This window comes from Ammospiza caudacuta, chromosome 3 (assembly GCF_027887145.1).
Source record: "Ammospiza caudacuta isolate bAmmCau1 chromosome 3, bAmmCau1.pri, whole genome shotgun sequence".
Lineage (NCBI taxonomy): Eukaryota > Metazoa > Chordata > Aves > Passeriformes > Passerellidae > Ammospiza > Ammospiza caudacuta.
In genome coordinates, this window is record NC_080595.1 from 68476800 (window position 1) to 68496632 (window position 19833).

The 19833-nt window shown below is 38.9% G+C and overlaps 1 protein-coding gene across 1 annotated transcript in view; it reads left to right on the forward strand.

Moving 5' to 3' along the window:
* The window catches only part of CEP85L (centrosomal protein 85 like), a 105021-nt gene that overhangs the window by 63308 nt on the left and 21880 nt on the right, over window positions 1-19833 (forward strand). Inside the window, exon 4 of the mRNA XM_058800987.1 lies at window positions 13495-13616. Within this exon, the coding sequence (XP_058656970.1) occupies window positions 13495-13616 (122 nt within the window). The remainder of the gene's footprint in view (window positions 1-13494; window positions 13617-19833) is intronic.

A 19833-nucleotide genomic window follows, 5' to 3' on the forward strand; every position in this document is an offset into this window, starting at 1 on the left:
GAAAAGGGAATCTGTGTTGAAGGTTTTGGTCTGCTGCGTTTTGTTCTGGGGAACAAAAATGTGCAGCTGTTGCCTGCTTGACCTTAAATGGAGATGATCTGGGCTTTCTCCAGGGGGATTAGGAATCTACCACTAGAACATGTTTCTTCTCAGAAATTATTTAGAGATCCGGTTGATGTTTGGAATTATGTCTAAAAAGAGACGTGTTGTACTTCAGCATACGAGCTCCTTTATTTAAATAATAATTGTGAGACTTATATTCACATTGGTAAGAATTTCCTGGATTATTTTTGCCTTTCTTGTGCTAGTTTTCAAAATTCCAGCTGTAGACACTGGCCACCTGTATAATCTGTAAAGAGTTTGAGGTGTCACTGTCTGGTCCACTGATAATCATGATTCTGTATAGAAATGGACTGCGACCCAAGTCCAATTGTTTATAATATACAGGTAAAGAAATTCAGTCATGGAGTACTGAAGTCAATGAGTTTTTTCATGATGCTGCTGCAGTTTTCTGTCACACTGCAGAAGTGCCTCTGTGATCTCACCTGGCAGAAGTTCTGTGTTGGAACATTTGGTTTAACAGTAACAAAAAACACACAGAAGGGAGATCTGAATTCTCCCACAAATGTGCATTAATTTGTGTGTATGTGGGACAGAGTAGCAGAGTTTGGTATTGAAGCTGAACTCTAAAATGAGATCTTTCTTTTTTTGTAACCAGTAGTTTTCTGGCCTGATTCTATGATGGGTAATTTCTTGTAGTCATCCAGGTATTAGCAGATGTGGCTTACAGGACCCTTTTTAAGGTTCTCTAAAGAGAAAGCAGCTAATGTATCCTTCAGTTGCATTTGTGCTGTGAGCCTAATACATCCTAAAGGAAAATGTGAGTTTTTCCCTCCTTTAAAAGTACAGAAAAATCAGTATTTTCAGTGCTGATGCGAATAGCATTCCATAATCACACCAAGTCGGGTGACAGCCTAATCGATTGAGAGGTAACTTTTTTAATGCATTTAAGGTTTTTTCTTGAATTTCATAGATTTACAACCATTTGCTTGTATGTTTTACCTGATGCCTCCTTTAATGATTATCTGACTTCAGTGAATCTCACTCACGTCCGTAGTCTTAAATCTATCTTCTGGATTTATGTGGAGGAAGTTCCCTTTCTGAGGCTGCAGATGTTCCTGCTTTTGTATAGTGAGACTTATGGTCTTTGTTAGCTTTGTAGGAAACAGCTCTGCTGAGAAATCTAGGCTTTGCATTATGTTATTTTCCTCTGGGACAAGACATATTTATTTTCCTAACCATGGGACAGACATTAAATTAGTTTGGTCTTCACGTTTTTTTTCTTTTTTACAAGCAAGATGAAATTACTTTCTGAGGCAGCAGTTTATAAAGCATACCATTGCAAAGTGATTAGGAAAAAGTACAAAATAAATTAATAGAAAACTTGGTCTGAAATATTTCTCTTTTTGGAAAGGGTGAATGCTGTGGTAGTAGTAGTCATCAGATTTGTTACTGACCAAAGGCATTTTTTGAAAGGTCCTCTTGAATGTTTTTGTTTCAGTTGCTGTTACTGGCGCAAACCTTAAACTATTAAAGTAGAACACAGGGTGCAGAAGTGTGTCACGCCTGTTTATTGTCTTTGGTGCTTTGACCCAGTGTTAGAAGAGAAGGGAAACAAGAAGTTTTGCCTGGCTCTCACTCTGAAAATTGGCTATGTCCTTCCTCTTCCCAAACCCCATTAGGAAACATTTATTTCATGTGGAGACAATACAATTAGCACAGATTTGACCTGGTTTATTTTGCAACAAAATAAAGGTGGTTTATTTTGCAACAAAATACTGACAGCACAAAAAAGCTGTGTTCTTGTAAATACCTGGTGGCTTTCACAGTGATGAAGTTTACCTTTTTACTAAGTTAATGAAGGTCAAATAATTTACTATAGCAGTTATCTTCAGTGATGCAAAGTGTCTTCAAAATAGCAACATGAGACAGGATAGGAAATTCAATTATCTTCATTACAGGCAAGGTTCTTTATTTCTGTGAAAAGCCTGGGAACACTGTATTTTAGTGCTTACTGCTGTCCTCAATTGGTTAAGCTGAACAATGTGCTTTAGGTGGTGTACCGAGATCCTTATACCTAAGAAACTGTGTTGAGTGTCCTTCAGATAAACTGTTCTGGGAAGCACAGAGATTAGTTGTGTTATTTGACATGTTGTGAGTGATGGATGAACAGCGGGACAAAGGCACATGAAGGAGAGATAAAGTTGGAAGACCACGTTTCAGTTGCCAAGTGGTGGTGCTGGATTATCTCCACTTGAAAGCGTAACTGCAGAATTGAGGAGAAATGATTGGGCTTTAGCTTTTGCTGCTACTTATCTTCAGCTGAAAGTTGACCTAGCAGAAATGCATAAATATTGCCCAAATGATGACTGTTTTGGCATCATTTAGAAGTTGAAAGATTCTCTTGTGCAGATTATTGCAGTGATCACACTCAGTAGTGTGGAGGGGCAGCAGGTAGAGCAGTGGCCTCAATGGGGATCTTGCCTCATGGGGGTCTTCATTCAGATCAACATGGAGATGGCATAAATCAGGCTTTTAAGGAGTTGTCAGGCTAATTTTCACAGGGCCCTACTTTAACAAGTGGGAGCCAGCAACATCTTTCTTTCTCTTGGTGTTACAGAATGACGTGTGTCTTTCTTCACTTCTTCTGTCCATTGCTCTGAAATTTGGGGGTTTTTTTCCCTCTTCCCACTATTGAGAGACTATAAATAAGACTAATTCCCATGGTGAGCGTCAGCTATCTATTGCTTCTTATCTTTGTTGCATGCAATTCATAGCTAAAACAGGGGGGAAAGCATTCAGCGAAAAAAGCACCCCAGAAAATTAGGATCCTGAATTTGATTACCTGAGAATTTCAGGTACAAAGCTTCATATTTTTTTTTATTCTGTTGCAGAATGTGCCAGATAAAAACATGGCTCTACTTATGGTTCAGACCAGCTCTGAGTAGCAAGAAGAGATTTCCTGGTCTTGCGGATATTTTCTGACTATGTATTCTGTTTCAGGCAGCTGCTTTCTCATGGAAATTCTGTTGTCAGTCACTGGAGCATGGAAGCTTTGTCAAGTGTAGTGTCCAGACTGTTTTGTCTGTAGCTTCCTGACCACTGAGGTGATGTGGAGAGCTTTTTTCCTGCTCTTGTGACTCCATTCTTATAGAAGAAGCTATTTGCTTTTTTCCTCTTTTTGTGGCCTTCATTGAAAATTAATTGGTTCTATGGTTTTGAAGTACAGTCCTCTGTATCAATTGGTTATGTGAGTACTTGGTATAACATTATTATTGACGTCTCTGTGAATTAAAAAATGAAAACAAAAGTAGTTCATTCTGAAACAGTTATTTTCCCACCTTCTAAATGAACCTACTTCAATCAACATATATTTATTTTTATTTAGGTAGAGAGAGTCTCATTTGTGTTTGTTAAAACTGGGATTTCATTTTCAAAATGGTTTCCACACTAGAGAATCTGCTGTGTTTTGGTGCTCTTTGAAGAGACCAATTTTCTTTGTTCTTGTCCCAGTTTCCTCTCTGTAGAATAAGTCTAGTTTCTTTGTAAGAAACTTGGAGACCTACAAGTGACAAGTACTAATTGCTGGTGATGAAAATTATTTTTTTAGTGTGAACTTCTGCCTTTTCTGACTATATAAAGAAGGTGTTAGGGCTCCCCCAAGTTTATCTTGTAAGGAAGGAAAACACCTTCACACACTGACACGGATGTTTGGATGCACCCTTACATCATACTGCTGCTTTTGCTAGAGACAAGTGTGTTTCAAGTACCCCTCATAAACTCAAGTGGAAAAGGTTCAATCTGGATTGAAGCCAAACAGTTCAAATATCCGTCACTTACTCCACACACAAATTATGTGACTACCTTCCATGGTTGTGTGGTTGCTGCTTTCACACGGCAGGGCAGTGTTAAATTAACAACATGTTAATTTAACGTGATGTGTCCTTGTGAGCTAAAAAATATATGTATAATATTCCTTTTTTTTTATTTTTCAAAATTCTGGGGCAAGTGACTGAAATGTCTAAGTGATGATACATCATATATGTGATGCTGTATAGGGATGGTGGTAGAATCCCTGCTTGAAGCAGGTTAACCTTCACAGTAGGTCTATGTGCTGTTTTGCTTGGTTTGCTGGCTGAAACAGCTAGTTCTGTCTGGGAAGAATTTCTGGAGTTGAGACAGAAAACATGAGTATGCCTCTAATTTTCCCATTCATGGAAGTTTTTCAAAGTAGTCACCAATAAATGTAGGTTAATACTGTACTCACATTGTGCAGCACTCTGATGGCCACAGATCTTATTAACACTCTGCATGAGACTGTTTCAGTAGAGAACTTGGTTTTGTCTCCAATCCCCACTAAGGCAGCTTTACTAAATCCCCCCCCTTGCCACTGTTTATAGAATATCCTTGTCTTTTTTTCCTTGTTTTTTAAATCTATGTTCGTGGTACTAAGAGCTGGGGAAGAACAAAGGTGTGTGAGAGAGGATTGTTGTTGTTACTGCTAACAATTTTGGTTTATCAGCTTAAAAGGAAGTGGAAAAGAGTCTAATCATTCCTTTCCCATCAGCTATAACATGCGCAGAAGTTGCATGTGCAAAACTTGAAGTGCACATGTTCCAGTAATTTCACTCCCTTTTTTCTGCAAGTGCTCATAGAGAACAGTTCTGGATTACTGTTTTTAAATAAAATGTACTTTCTTGAGTTTGTGGTAATAGTTGGATTTGTTCTAATATAAATATTCTGAACGTTTCTGCTTTATTTTTGTGGGATTTTTCTTTTGTTTATTTTAAACTTCAGCTAATTGTGCTGAGTATGGCTCATGTTTCTTGTGAAGTCCTGAAAAGCTAAAGCAAATGGAATGCAGGAAAGTAGAGGCTCAGTTTTCTGGTTTAGAGGCCAACACCCTTCACAGAATCTCAACAACTTCCATTTGAAAAATCAAGACCCTGGATAAGGAATTTGCAGAGCATCACTTTTCCCCAGATGTATGCTCCTGCTTCACATTAAATCCATAGTGGCTTCTCTCTCTTTCAATATGTTTGCATGTTTCATTAAGAGAATTTGGTGCTCTGTGCTTAAAAGGTTTTTCTAAGTTTTCTTCTCCAATTATTGCAGAAGTATGGATTGTTGGTCCTTTTCCTCTAATATTCACCCAAGTTGCACTCTCTTTTTGTCACCTTCATGTTACAGGAGGACTCCTGTTAGTTTCTGTGCAAGATTGATGGCCAGCTCTGCTCATCCTTGCAAAGTTTGTGCAGACTGGCAAAAAATAGCTGCTTTTTTGATTGCTTTCTAGGTCTTTTGCTTCCACTTTTTGAATCCATGTTAGCCATGAGCAGGCATAGTAAGTAATCATGAGCAATCAAAATTGGCATTCAGTAAACTGGTATTTGTAGAAATTAGCAGTGTACATTTAACTTAAAGGTTTTTATAAATGATCAGAACTTGGTTGAGGATGTCGATTTTACATGTCCTTCATGATTGATTTTTGCCAACTGTTCCTTTTTTCTAAGCTACTTCTGTCTATTAGTGCTTGTCACTTGTAGTTCTCCAAGTTTCTGACGAAGAAACTAAACTCACTCTCTTCTGTCTTACTTGTACAGTTCATAAGTTTTTGTAGCGAATAACATGCCCTGTATTTATTGAGCACATAAAACAATAGTATTTTTGAATAACTGTAGTAGCTTTGCTTTCCAGGACAGAATAAGAAACAAAAAGAAATCATGAATTTACCAGTGAAATGTCAACTAAAGTTTAAAAAAAAAAAAAGTTGTTCTTGTGGAAGCTCCCTTTCATCTCCAGATGTTTAAAATTTTTTTTTATAGTAAAGAACATTTGAATTTCAATGCAGTGGGAAGATAAAATGAACACTTAATAAAACAAGTGCTTCTATACTTAGGAAAGACCCAGTTGTTATCAGTGGAAAATTCCAGGCACTGTTGTTTTTAACATCACATTAAGTGGCACCTAGAAGTGTTTTGTGTTCATAACATTCGCCAGAATATAAATGGAAAGGATTTATGACAAAAATAATATTGGTGTTGCATGGAGTGTGAAGGTATGTTATAAGAACACATAAAAGCAAGGGAAGTGTGGTTGTTCAGGGGAAGATAAGCAGAGGAGGGTGTATCATCATCCCCTGTGCAGTTCCAGGAGTGCTGGTCCCTGTGCAGCTCAGGAACGTAGGGGCTTAGGGGACAGAGATGAGGAGTCAGGAAAGGCAGGGAGGACTGCTGGGTGGCTACGGCCTCTTCTGGGAGACTGCCCTTTGCTCTTCCCTAACAGCAGGCATCCCTAGGGATCGTGCAAACTCTTGCCAGAGTTAACCTATTGCTTCTTTGTCCTTGGAGGCTTTTGCACTGTACCATCAGGGATGCTAGAAGGAGCAAAACCTTGCCAGTTAAGCAGTGACCAGAATTCCAGTTCCCTTCCCTTGCAAATCCCCTGCTATATTTCTGCTTTATTCCGGATCCCCTGCTGACTGCAGATTCTGAACACACAGGGATCTCACACATGCAGTCTCTGACTCTAGGCTAGGACTGTGCTGCTGCTCCTGTGTGTGCTGTCATAATTCATAGAGCCAACACAGGGAGGATTATTTTGAAAATAAAGTGCAGGAGGCTTTTGGTTTTATTCTGTTATGCCATCTTCCTGTGCAAGTTCCTTTTCTTGAACATATTGCTTACCTAAACACCAGGTCTTGGCCAGTAACTTAACAATTGCAGCTGCATAATAGGGTTTTTTCAGAAGCTTGGAAAATACTCAGTCTGTACACCGATACTTTGGAAGGGTTTGGCAGTGCCTGTAGTTAAGATAATTCAGCTTGTGGTCATGTTCATACTAATCCAGCACAAAGCTGTGCCACTGCAAAATGTGTTGTCTTGTACCTTTCCCACTTAAGAGTGTGTGCCAGTGCTAGATCTCACATGGCCCTCAGTGCACTGAATCTGGTAAGAGTCTGACTGAGATGCAAATAACCCTCATGTGTGTGGGATGGGGGAAGAGTGTGGGACTGGGGCTGTCGGGAGGGAGCTGAAAGGTATGAATGTTTGAAGTGGTGAGAAGAGGCAGGAGAACAGGCCCCCTCCCTTTGATAGCAGTGTGCATTTATGCCACATTTAAGTGACCACGCAGTTGCTATCAAAACCCTGTAGCTATGCCATCAGTAAAAAACCTCTGCTTGTGTTTTCTTTAAGATTTTTTTTCCTCCATGGTGAATAGCTACCTGACCTTAGCCTTTGTTTTCTCCCATCTCTTGTTGTATCCCAGCAACCATGTACTTGCAATGCTTTGCTCTTAATTCATTTGTAAGCTGTTGTGTAAAGGGATTATGTCTTCCTCCCTTGTTGTGATTATCAGACCTGACCTTGATGAAGTTCAGGAACCTCAGCTGCAGTATAAACAATGTAGGGAAGAAGTAAATATACAAATACCAGTAAATTGCAGGATTGTCAGATTCCTCCCAGGCTTATGAGAGTAAAATCTGTGATGTCTGAATTAAGTGTGTTGCCCTGTGTGCAATGGAGGTTTCATTTGTGAAGCAAGTTTGAACAAATGTGTTAGTAGAAGTGTAATGACTAGAGGGAGTGCTGCCTTTAGGAGGCATGTGAATGCTATTACTGTTTATTCTTCTCCATTTTGAAAGCTTTCCACTTTCTCAAATTTTATGTTGATAGTGGTGGTGTCTGTAAATAGCATTAGCATTTTAATTTTTTATTGGAAAAGCTTTAAGAAGTCGTGTAGCATCCGTGCAGCTCAGCTCTGGCTATATACCTTTGAGGTGATCCCTTCTAAAATTAATTCTGGTCCTTGAATTTTTGTTGATGAGGTTGGTGCCTAACTGATTATTCTGTTCTTGGCATAGTGTAGTCAGTGTGTTGTTAGGCACATGAATGAATTATTTAATCCTAACTCAGATGAAGTCGTGATGTGTCATCAAGTAAGGACTGGCTTGCCCTTTAATTCCTAAGCTCCATCCAGTGCAGATTCTAAAATCTTAAAATCTGGATCTTCTCTCAGTCGTTTGTGATATGCTTTTGCTGCTTTTCTCCATCTCTTCAGTTGTTTTGATGGACTTTTTTTGTTGTTGTTTGCTCGTTTTTGTTTGTTAGTTTTCTCCTGATACTCTTATCCCAGACTGCCATATCTCAATTTCCATTCCATCAACCTTAGTTTACATGGACTCTCAACCTAGGAAACGTGGTATTTGCTGTCTGATTTAATGTATCTTCAACCTTTGTGATATTTAGTTATCATAAATCATTCTAAGCTTTTAAGCCATCAAAGTTTCTCTTCTTTGGACATGTTTTACTGTTCCAGTGACTTTCTGGTTCCTCACATTGTATTACCAGACATATTCTTGCAACTGGGTTTATGCCAGAGCTGTTTAGAGTCACTGCTTTATCCTTTCCCTCACCCCCTTTTTCTGTAACCTGACATCCCATATACAGGCAATCCTGAACTTGCATTAAGCTGATTTTCAGGCAGATTAAATTGTCAGTTCCTGTCAAGTGTATTTTCCCTGTTAGTTGTGATCTCTCTTGTATTAACTACTTTGCAGGCTGCATGTCTATATAAAGTATGTGTTTGGGATTTTTTTCCAAACCTTATTGATTTTTATTTTGCTGTTGGCAGTGCTAACCTCTCTACAATACACCTGTATTTTTGAGTACCTCACCATTTGATGGTGTTTCAATGTTGATTTTAATGATATTTTTCACATTAAAGAAATTCCCCAAATAACAGCACATACCATGGCTGGAATAAAAGTGCAAGGGCATGATTAGATGTTCTTTCCTCCGTGACTGCTGGAAATTTGTGAAAGCATAGGCAAAAAGTGATACAGCCTAGGTGTTGCTGCCAAGAATTGTAGTGATTATATTCTGAGCAGAAATACTATCTTCCCTAAAAGGCAAAGATGGAGCAGAGTAGAGCAATAGGTGGTGAGGTACAGATACCACAAATTATAAATTCTTGTCTGTAGTCTTTTTTCTGCCCAGCTCAGAGTCTTTTACAGTGTGGAGGATTCATCTTTGTAGCTGTGTTTCTAGTGCATTTCTGCAATGCACAGCCTTTCTGTATAAGTCATTCCTTAAAAGAGGGCCTTATTCCATGGTTGCAGTTTTCTGTGGCTTTTCTTGCCTGACAGCCACCATCCCTGTCACGTTTCACCTGCAAAAGGATGAATGATCTTTTGAGATTGTCTCAATCATGGGAGCTGTTCTGACCTGATACTGATCTTAGGAAGAAATCTGTGTGAGGAGGAAGGGCTGAGTGAATAATTTTTCCTTACCTAGAGTGTGGAGCAGTTACAGAGCTCCTCAGTGGCTTCTGCTCTGCCTGTGCAGATTTAAACCTTTTCCCATCACAGGTGACCCATAGGCAGGAGGCATCTCCATGACAAGAGTCCATTTAGGCTTGCTGATGACACCTCCACCTCTGCTTTCTCCCACGTTATCCATCCAGTGATGTCCCTGAGGCGCAGCCTGAGTGGTCACCCATATTTGTTTCCTCAACTGTCAGTCAGAAAAGGACTCCTTAGCTCCTGCTAGCATTGCTTGTGTTGATTCTTTGCCTTGGATTAGCTGTGGATGCAAGGAATTCTCTTTCTGTTGAGTAATGCCTGTTAAATGCAGCAAGAGAGGAATGATCCCTATGGACAGGAGTTTATGATAGAGTAGGGCAGTGTAAGCAGTTTTCCAGAAGGAATCACTCACCTGGCATAATTCTTGGTGCTCTGCTAGTTGTTAGTAATGGACTGTGAACATTTACAGTTTTGAGTATGGACAGCACTAAATTATTTAAGCTGTGACTTTAATGAAAAAACTCTTACAAATCGATTGGGGTTTTGGGGGGGGTTGTTTGGTTTTTGGGTTTTTTTTGAGATTAAGTATTGTGTTGACATTTTCAGACTTTACTTCGTGATGTAGTAAATGCCATCATCTGACATGATACAGCATGTTACATGTGAAATGATGGGCTACTCTGTGTGCTGAGACCCTGATCTGCTTCAGGCAGAAACTATGGGCACGTTTGAGAAGATCATTTTAATTAGCACAATTTAAAACCCAGCCATATTTGATCTAAGTTATCTAAATATTGTTACACTCTGTCCACGGAAAAATTGTTTTTCCACTGATAATAAGCGTGAAGCTATCAGTCAGCAATGTCTGTTCCAGCAGTAAGTATTTGCATCTAGGTTAGTACAGCAAAGATTTCTTATTTTATTTTTTTTTCCCCAGCAGCTGAGTTTGCCTCAACAGTGACTTGAAGGTTTGCCAAGCCTCTGTCACAAAACAAGCTAGTGAGGACCTTTGGATGTCACTGTGCAAAGGATACTGTTCTAACTGAACACATGTTCTCAGGACAAGGCTGATACTCTCAGAAGAGGTGCCAGGTGACAAAAATAGTTGTATTTTGTAGGACAGATAGAAAAGAATGCTGTGTCTTTCCAGATGGTATTTTGTTTTGTAGTTGTGGACGATTCAAGTTAAGGGCTTGGAGTTGTGGATGGCTTTCTAAATATGACTCCTGGAAGTGTATCTGGTCTCACTATTTGGTTTGATATCCTTAGGAGACCAGATACTCAAATGTAAGCGGGCTGCCTGTGTGTTACCGCACAATTCAAAGCAGCTAGAAAGCTTTTTGTAGTAGTCAACACCATGTGCTCATAAATGAGTGAAGTGTCTTGTTATTTTGGAAAGTTCTAAGAAGTATTTTTAGTATATTCTTTTTCTTTTTTTTTTTTTTTTAATTGGATTAAACACGATATCAGAATCAAACATTTTTGTTTGTTTTCGTTTGTTCAGAGTGAAAAATAGAAGCATACAATTTTAATACAAAGTAGTATTTTATTTGGTGTTACGTATGTGTCTGTAAGCATATATATACTCCATAGAACTGGGTATATTCCAAAGTTAAAGTATGTCAGTGAGTAATCTATGGAGGCTTTATGGTTTAAATTTAATATAAACCCCACTAACACACTATTGTTGGCATATCATTCACAGAATATTGCTCTGTTCTTAACTTTGCAAAACACATTGCATTGCTTTTCAGCAGCTACAGTATTTGGCTTGTATACTTATTGATTGTACCAAATTTGAAGGGTTTTTTTCCAACTTCTGTTTATTATACCATATTTGAAGGGGTTTTTTCCAACTTCAGTGCAAATTAATGTTTGCAGAGATGCTAGATTGAAATAAAGGGTTTGTATTGAAAAATGCTCTTAAAGAAACCACCAGTGACTTCCAGAATGTCTTCATTCTTAAGATAGATTTGGTATTTAGACAGTATTTAATTTGCTGTCTTTAATTTCTTCATTTTTATAGTTCAATTTTAAAGACAAAATTAATCATGCTCAATAAATTGATTTGGCTTTATAAAGCCATATATTTCCTGTTCATCATGTCAAATGCTTGTGAGTGTTCTCTTGAGTAGAGAAAGAAGTTCTGGCTCTGAGAAGGAAAGATCAAATCCCAGCTGCAATAAGGACTGTGTCTTTTTTCTCTTTTGATTGTAGTGTAATGGTGTTGAGGTGGACGCAGGAAAGCATTAATCAGCACTATAGTGGGAAAAACAAAGGAAAAAAATTCATAGCATCAAGTTCAGTGATAGTTCCTGATGTTGTCACTTTGTACTGCATGACATGGCATGGCTCACTGTGAGACTTTACCTGGAATAGGTTTGTGCTGGTGCCTCTCAGTTCAGCCAGTCATGTGTGTAACTAATACAGAACAGTATGTGAGAATCCCAAGGTATCCTGTAAGCACCAAAGATGACTTTGAAGTGATGTGGTCTGGATGGAGCAACCCAGGCAAAATAAACTTCTAAGCTGTAAAGACTCTACATATGTGTTACTTTCCTGAGTTTATTAGATCACTGCCCAAACAAAAAAAAAATATTATATCACCAGTTCAGATTTTGTTTTTAATTGGTGTACAGTATTTAATGTGTAGAACTGTTGATGGTTTTTGTGGTCAGTTTTTGTTTTTTGGGTTTTTTTTAATTATTCATAACAGATTTTACTATTGAAGCTCTCCAGTTTGTTAAGCAAAATAAATACTCCCTGAAGCAGATAAATTGGACCTGGGGGGATGAGGGGTGAGGTGGGGGCATAACAGTCTTGAAAGATTTTTAGAAATTTTAAGTCCTGTCATCTTACCTGGTTTTGGGTTATGAATTCAAAGGGAATAAATGTGCAGAAACACATCATTGACCAAGCTAGGGATTGAACTGAAGTAAACTGAATGGGAAGACATACTTTTTAAAGTTACAGAAGCAATTATAATTGTGGGGAATTGGCTCCTGACTTTAGTACCTCATGATATTATTGGGGTTTAAGCAATAAATTCTTTCCATTCAGTGTTATAATTCACAGTAAAACTTTGACCAGAAGCATGCAGTGCTTGGCAGTTGTTTAACTTATTTTAACTGTTGATCATATGTCTTGGTCTTAATACAGTTTGTTGTAATTTCGGATGAAATTTAAAACATTATGGTGCTATAAAAGGAAAAAGAGCTTAAAGTACTTTTTTTCCTTCTGCTCTTTTTCAAAAACATAGAAAGACAGCATTGTCCAGGATGCTTCTCAGAAAATAAAGAGTTATCGCTTTTCAGTGATTCAAAAAACTGATGAAAGATTAAATGATACTTCATGGCAGTTGATGCTGGGACTCCTCAGCTTGATCTCAGAAGCTCTTGCTTAAACCTTCCCTTATGTGAATTCCTGATGCAAATATTTGTAATAAATTTGTAATAAATGCTTTCTTGATTAAATGTCCCAGTATTTTTACTTTTCTTCCAAAGCATGATGTTGTTGGTTCATATTTAGGTCAGTTGTTGCCCTCAGTTTGTTGCAAGACATGAAGCCTGGTTTTTGTGAAAATTAATAGAAAGCCTGAAACCTATTACTTGTGAAGGTTGTATTCCCTTACAATTTAGCCAGATTCCCATACTCTGTATTTAAGTGCGCACACATCAAGGGAAATGTCTCTTTCTCTGTGAAGAGAAAACTGTTATGGGCAGGAGTTGAACAGGGCAGTGGTGACTGTTACCTGCCGTTACCAGCAGGTCTGGGCCTACCCAGCCCTGGCTTTTCAAGCGCTGCAAGGATTGCAGCAGGATATGATATGAACGCTTTGTGCTCTTCCTCTTGATGAGATAGTTAATTCTAAGTGAGCTTTTCATTTCAAACTGCTTTCAGAGCTATTAATTGTTTAGTAGAGAAATTATAAAATCAATTACACTGGGCTGAAGTTTGTTTCCAGAAATTTGTTTATAAATCCAGTTGTTTTGTACAAAGCAAATCTGAATTAAACTGAAAAACAGTCCTTAGGTTTCTGTAAGAGGAAACCACTTCGTAAATGCTGTAATATGTGGCACATTATTTACTTTCACTGTTCTGGGGCCTAATCCTACAATTGTTTTATGCAGGTTTCACCTGGAACATCTCGTTCAAGTTACCCAGCTACCAGCTATCAGGACTCCAGCAACTGGGAATCTCTAATGAAAATTAAAGAAGGGCTGCTAAGACAGAAGGAGTTTGTGATTGATAGGTAAGTACCCAGCTCCTGGCTCATTAATTAGCTCTGATGAAGTAAAAGCTACAGTGTAAAAGCTGGCTTTCAGGAGAGCTACTTAGAAAAGTTGTTAGGTTTCAGTCCAGCCACTATTTATGCCCAAGTATGTAGGAGCTAATCCTCCTCAAAGAGAGGACTGGCAGCTGGCCTAAAGTCTTACACAAAGTTGGAAATGTATTTAGGAGGTTTCATGCCTCTGGAGTGGAAAAGGAACAGTGAGCCCAAGAGCCACTTCTGCTGTCAGGTTCCCCTCTTAGCTTCTTACCAGGCTACAGGTTTGTATAGGACATCTTTCTGCTTGTAAGGGAGTTCCAAGGTGGAAATGGGTCAGCTTCTTTGTGCTGATTTTCTGTTCCATCACAAGTACAGAAATGCAATATATTTGAAGCCAGTTGATAAAGCTTTGAGGAGCTGGCCTTTGTAGTAATATTCAGCAGTAAACTCCTCCTATTCCAGTCCTCATACAAATTGCTAAAAACCTAAAAACTAAATCAATAAATCCAGAATCTTTATGTCAATAAATATATAAGCTTGTACTAAAATTCCCATCAATCTGAACAGGCCTTAATAGCAACTCACTGCCCAAACTCACAGTTTCTAGTACCAGGAGGATTATGCTTGTGTAAGATCTGTTCATTCCTCTATTGCAACCGAATGAGGAATTGCAGGGGCTGAAGGTATTTCTGTCCCTTAGCACTCTGGCCAGTAGCTGAGAAGCTGTGGTGGCTTTTCAGCAATCACTGAAGTTGTCATTGGGTTCCCCAGTTGGATCTAGGATGTTAGTGTGTTTACCTGCTGCTGCAGTAAAGATGGCACAGTTAGGAACTGAGGCATGGGCTCACCCACTCTGCCAGCTCTCCTGAAGAGGTGGTGATCTCCCAAGGGGATAAGAAGTTAAAATGGAAACATCTTTGGCTGTTATTTACATCTCCTCTGTCAGAGCCTTTTGATCAGCTGCTTAAAGGCCATCTAAATTACAGTGGGCTTTTTTCAGGCTTGCTATGTCAGTAGTAATGCTGCAGTAGCAAACCTGCAGCCCACCTCCTGGGGCCCAGGCTGTCTGCAGTGTTTGTGAGCGCATTGCTCATGATGGCTGGGGTGGTCTTCTGTAGGGGGATAGAATAGCAGCAAATAAAGGTAGTCTAGAAAGTAATCTTACCCCTAAGAAGTTGCAGCTAAGCCAATTATTAAAGATTAGGAGCAGGCCTGACTTTAACAGGCCACAGCTGTAGCCAATAAGAAGAGTGTTATAAAAGAGTGGGTTGGTTGGTTGAGGGGAACTGGAGTCAGTTGGCTGCTGTGAGGACAAGGAGGAGTCAGTGCCTAGAGGAGATGTCCATGAGAACTATCAAGGATTTATGAAACTCTTGTAATAAGGGGACAACAATATGGAACCCTTGCAATGTAATAACAACAGCCTCTGCTGGGCTTACCATCCTGTGCACTCCACATGAAGGCTTGTTACACACTGGCAGCTGAAAATGCAGTTGGTGTTGCTCTTCTGACACTGAAAGTGTGTTTACAGTCAAGGAGGTAGTTTCTGAAATGACTGCAACCTGGCTGCCTGCTAATGTTACCTGATACTGTCCACGTGGAGGAAGAAAAGCTATTTCTTGATACCCAGTGACGGTGTGCTGGTTCTTTTTTTGTACAAGTAATTTCTTTTGTGTGACTTTCTGATAATGAATACAGTTCCTTCAGGATTTCTCGCCAGAAGTCTGCTTAGATAATTTCTTTTCATTCAGCTGAAAAGGAAACATACAGTTTGGAAGCTATTGAAATGGAACAGACCACTTAGCGATGTTACATATTCAAGTAGATACTTGGTGTTAAATACTGTAATTTGTAATAATGCAGTGTAACAGAACAGGCTCTTCTTTGAATATTGAATTTCCATTTGAGCAAAATATTTGCCTAAAAGGTATTTTTAAATGAAATAAAAACATCAGTGGATTTGTATTTTCAAGATTAATACAAATTGATGTTGCATATTTACGAAGTTTTAACAACAGATTGTTCAGGGTTTTTTTAAAGAAGAGATAGTGCTTTCTGTGATACATAAAAATACTTCTGGTTTCCTTCATGAGGAAAATGGTACATATCTGCTGTGCAAAAACCTTAAAATTTAAGAAGCACTAGTGTTACATTTCTTATTAGATGGGGTGTAATAAGGCTTAAGTGTGAAAACTACCTTTCTTCAAGGCACAAAGCAGCACTAAATGAAAATGTGGTGTTACCTTCATTTAGCACGTGGGAGCACTGGGCCTTCTTGCACTGAGCTTAGAATGGTATTTGGGAGTAAACCTAAGTATTCTAACTCTTGGTCTTCCTGAGCTTAATTTAAACTTCTTTTCAGAGTCTGAATTTCTTTGGGAGTAGTGACCTAAAATAAAAAACAAAGTTTGCTAAAGTGTAGTTAATTCAACATGGTGGTAGCTAAACTGCAGAATAAAATTTATGTTTTGGGCAAATGGAGAAGAAAGTAATTTGTTGAATGAGGTTAGGTAGAAGGTGTTTGCTGAGAGGACTCTTTGTATATGTGGTTTTCAGAGAGTTATAAAAGGTGCAGTTTCCTTAAGTTGTATGCTGAATTCACAATCTGGTAGTTGAGGGGACAGGAGCTCAGAAGAGCTGTCTGAACCTCCTGCTGCCTGGTAGCCAGAGGAGTGGGAGAGCAGCTGGCACGGTGCCCCAGACCCAGCTGTTTGCTGCTGGCAAGTGCAAGGAACAGCTGGATGGAAAGAGGCACACCAGCAATGCCTCCCTCCTGCCCTTGTCACCAGCCTCCCTTTCATCCCCAGGGTCATTACCCCTTTTTTTTTAAAGATTAAACACTTTTGTTGGGAATTGTACTGGTCCCACTTATGGAGGAAGTTGAGAAGATTAGCATCACACACCTTGTTCTTGATAGCAGTGCTTATTAAATCTGTTGATATGTAGGAAATGGATACTCTGTACAGAGTAGTATCTTTAGGCTGTTGTACCTTGGCCTTGTTAAAAAAGGGAGAAACAGCAGAAGGAAAGGGAAACATGCTGCCTGCTTTCCTTCTTTCCACACAAAAATAAAAAGGCAAAAAAATCAGCCCTTCTAGATTAGATTATTACATTTCCTTCTTTTGCATTGGAAATCTACCAGATAGGAATAGTAGCAAGTAAGTTTCTAATACTTAAAAAACAATTCAAGGAGTAATGCTTAACAGTTTGAATCATAAGATTTGGATACTTTGGTGTGTCACTAGAAATGCAAGCATTTTAAAGTTTTTAAAATCCCAAAGAGCCACTTGAGCCTGAGAATAGAACAAGTACCTTGATTTTCAATCTGTATGCTGTGTTGAACAGGTTTAGTAATAGATAAACTAAATTGATGTATTTTGTGTAGTCTATTTAGCATTAATTTGAGTAATACACTGCATAAATGAATGGGTTGAAAAGTGGTTTTGGTTTGCTTTTTAAAACTGCTCTAGGGGTCACTGCTAAGTTAATAAGTAGAAACCAGAAATGCTTTTTAAGTCTACTCTTAAGAAAATGAGGGGAAGACTCTACTTTCAGAAACAAAAACATGGTGCAGGAAAGCAGGCCTGCTCTGTGTGTGCATACCAGAACACAGTGGCACTTCTTTAAGGTGTGTCTCATGATTTTTCCACATAAGAACTGTTACACAGGCCATGAATGAGGACTTAAGGATTTAGTCTGTAAGAGGAAATTTCCTGCTGCCACACTTATTACTGTAATGTCTGTCACCTGCTGTACAAAATAATTGGATTATATCATTGCCTTATTTCTCTAGCAGCTTAGTGTGTAACACTGCATTATATTTAGCACCAGAGGGAGCCAGCAGTGTTTGCATTGGTTTAGAAAATCACAGCATCGCATTTTAATTCTTCACATTGCTCCTCTGTTCAGTACATTAACACCACTGAAATTGCAGGGTTTGGTGCAATGCTGAATGTCTTTTGAGGCTGACCTGGCACTGTGGATATCTCTGGTGTGGTCCTGGCAGAGTTTGTGTGGCAGGGGGTGCATGTAGTAGGTACATGAATAAATGCCAAATATCTGGACATATGACACAAGCTGCTGAGAATAACACTTGTGCATGCAGTGTTCTCTTGCAGACAGCATAAGTACATTTGAACAGGACAGGCAGATTTGGAAGTGCAATTTTAGTGAATAACTCTTATCCCTTTATCCCTCAGACTGTAACAACATATACATTCTTAAAGAGTTAATGACTTGCTAAGTCATTAACTTTTGAATCCAAATCTGAATTAGGATTAGAAGTTTTCACTGAGACAAAAGAAGTAGATTTTCTTTGCCTTGTATCAAATTGTCCTGACTTCAGTAGATGACATGAAGCTGTATGTGCACAGATAGTACTCATTTTAATGCTAGTATGAAGCTGTAATTCATTTAATTTTGATTTTTTTGTTAAGATCTGCAGCATTAGCATATCCTGAGTGATAATTTGATGCCATTTTTGAGGAACCTGAAGCTTAATACCACCCATGTGGTGAGTGCATGCTTGTATAACAGGGAGTCCTGTGCAGGGAGTGGGGCTGCAAGGAACCTCCTCAGAGTGCTTTGCTGTATGAAATACACTTTGCTTCCAATAAAAGTGTTTAAAAGATGCCATTATCTTTTTCCAATATCACAAATTACCCAGGTAACTTGTGGATGAGGCTTCTGTATGTCTTGAGCTGGTAAATGTTCAGGAAGGTTTTGTTACAGAGTAATAATTTTAGCTGTTTTAAAAGGTCACTTTTTCAGATGTGAATGCTAGTTACACTGGTGAAATTAGTTTTCATCTAATAACCTATATCTTGGCAATAAATAGAGGATGTTGGGCTAGAAATCACCTATTTAACCCGGCTGCCAGGCCCTGGGAAAGGCAAGCAGTAGTGCTGTCACTAGATAGTTACACTATTGGTATGTGGAGTACCAGATGTTCTGTAGCTTTTCTGGGTTGGGCAGTTTGGTGATTAATTAGCTCAAATGTTAGAAAATTTTTCCTGCTATAACTTAATCTTTCCTCCTGGGTAATGTTTTTTAGTCATCAAGTAGTTTTTGTTATGTTTTGAGATCTCTCCAGCTGATGAGCACGTCTTCTATGAAGTGTCCAAACTGGCCTCCCTCAGGCTGAGTGCTTGTCTTTCATCAGCCGTGGTTCGGTGGTGTTTGCTTTTTGCAGTACAACACTGGGGAGTTTTGGTCAGTTGCCATCCCAGATACTTCTCTGTGGAGCTGGTGCTAAACTATTTTGTATTCTGTAGATTTAAATATTTGTAGGAAGTTCTAGTATTTGGCAGAGAACTGCAGGGGAGGTTCAAGAGTTGCTCTGTGTTTGTCCTGGCAGGAGACTATGGAAGGTGAAGAGCTCCCACCATGGGAGGGAGAGTGCAGCCCACTCTCAAAAGTGATGTTCGTGTCTGTGTCCCTCTCATGCCTCACTCCCTTGATTAAGTAGCACAAGGCTTTTGAGAAAGTAGAGTTACTATCTGTGCTCTTGCTTGCCTTGCTTTAGCACTAGGTCACCTCAGGCTAGTGTGTCAGGCAAGCATTTCAAACTTTATGCATTTCAGAAAAGTCATTCAAAAATAGCATGAAAAACCAATCCATACAGAGCAGAAATCATGTCTCAACTCCCCAATGTATTGCTCCCCTATTTCCTTCAGATAAGTTCTGCTTTGACTGGAAGAAAGGTTCACTTAGAACAATTTCACAAAAAAAGGAGACTTTATTGCATAGGAAATTGGAGATCTTTTCTCCTAAACTTTGCTGATGCTTGCGTTCTTTGGCATTATCTTCCAAATTCCGTAAAATGTGTTCACATTGTTTTTAGGACTTTGTGTACTAAGGATCTCTTTCCCTATCAGTACTCTGCACGTTGGACTTCTGGTCCCAAGAGATCATGCCTCTAAAACAAAGGGATATAAAAATTTGTATCCAACTTCTTAAGCAACAAAACAAAGCAGAGTACCTTCAGCTGCAGTATGGAATAAATTATATCTGTAATATAGATCCATGTTGTATTTTACTTTGTATCCTGATTCTGAAGAAGTCTGCTCAGACATTTTCACCTAAAGCAGAAAATTCTTCTTAACTTGTGACTTTTGAAGGTAAGCATCACTTGTTGTTTGTTTTCTTAAGAAGTTACTACTGTCCCCTCTGTGGTGGAGGAAGCTCTGTTCTAAAGTCC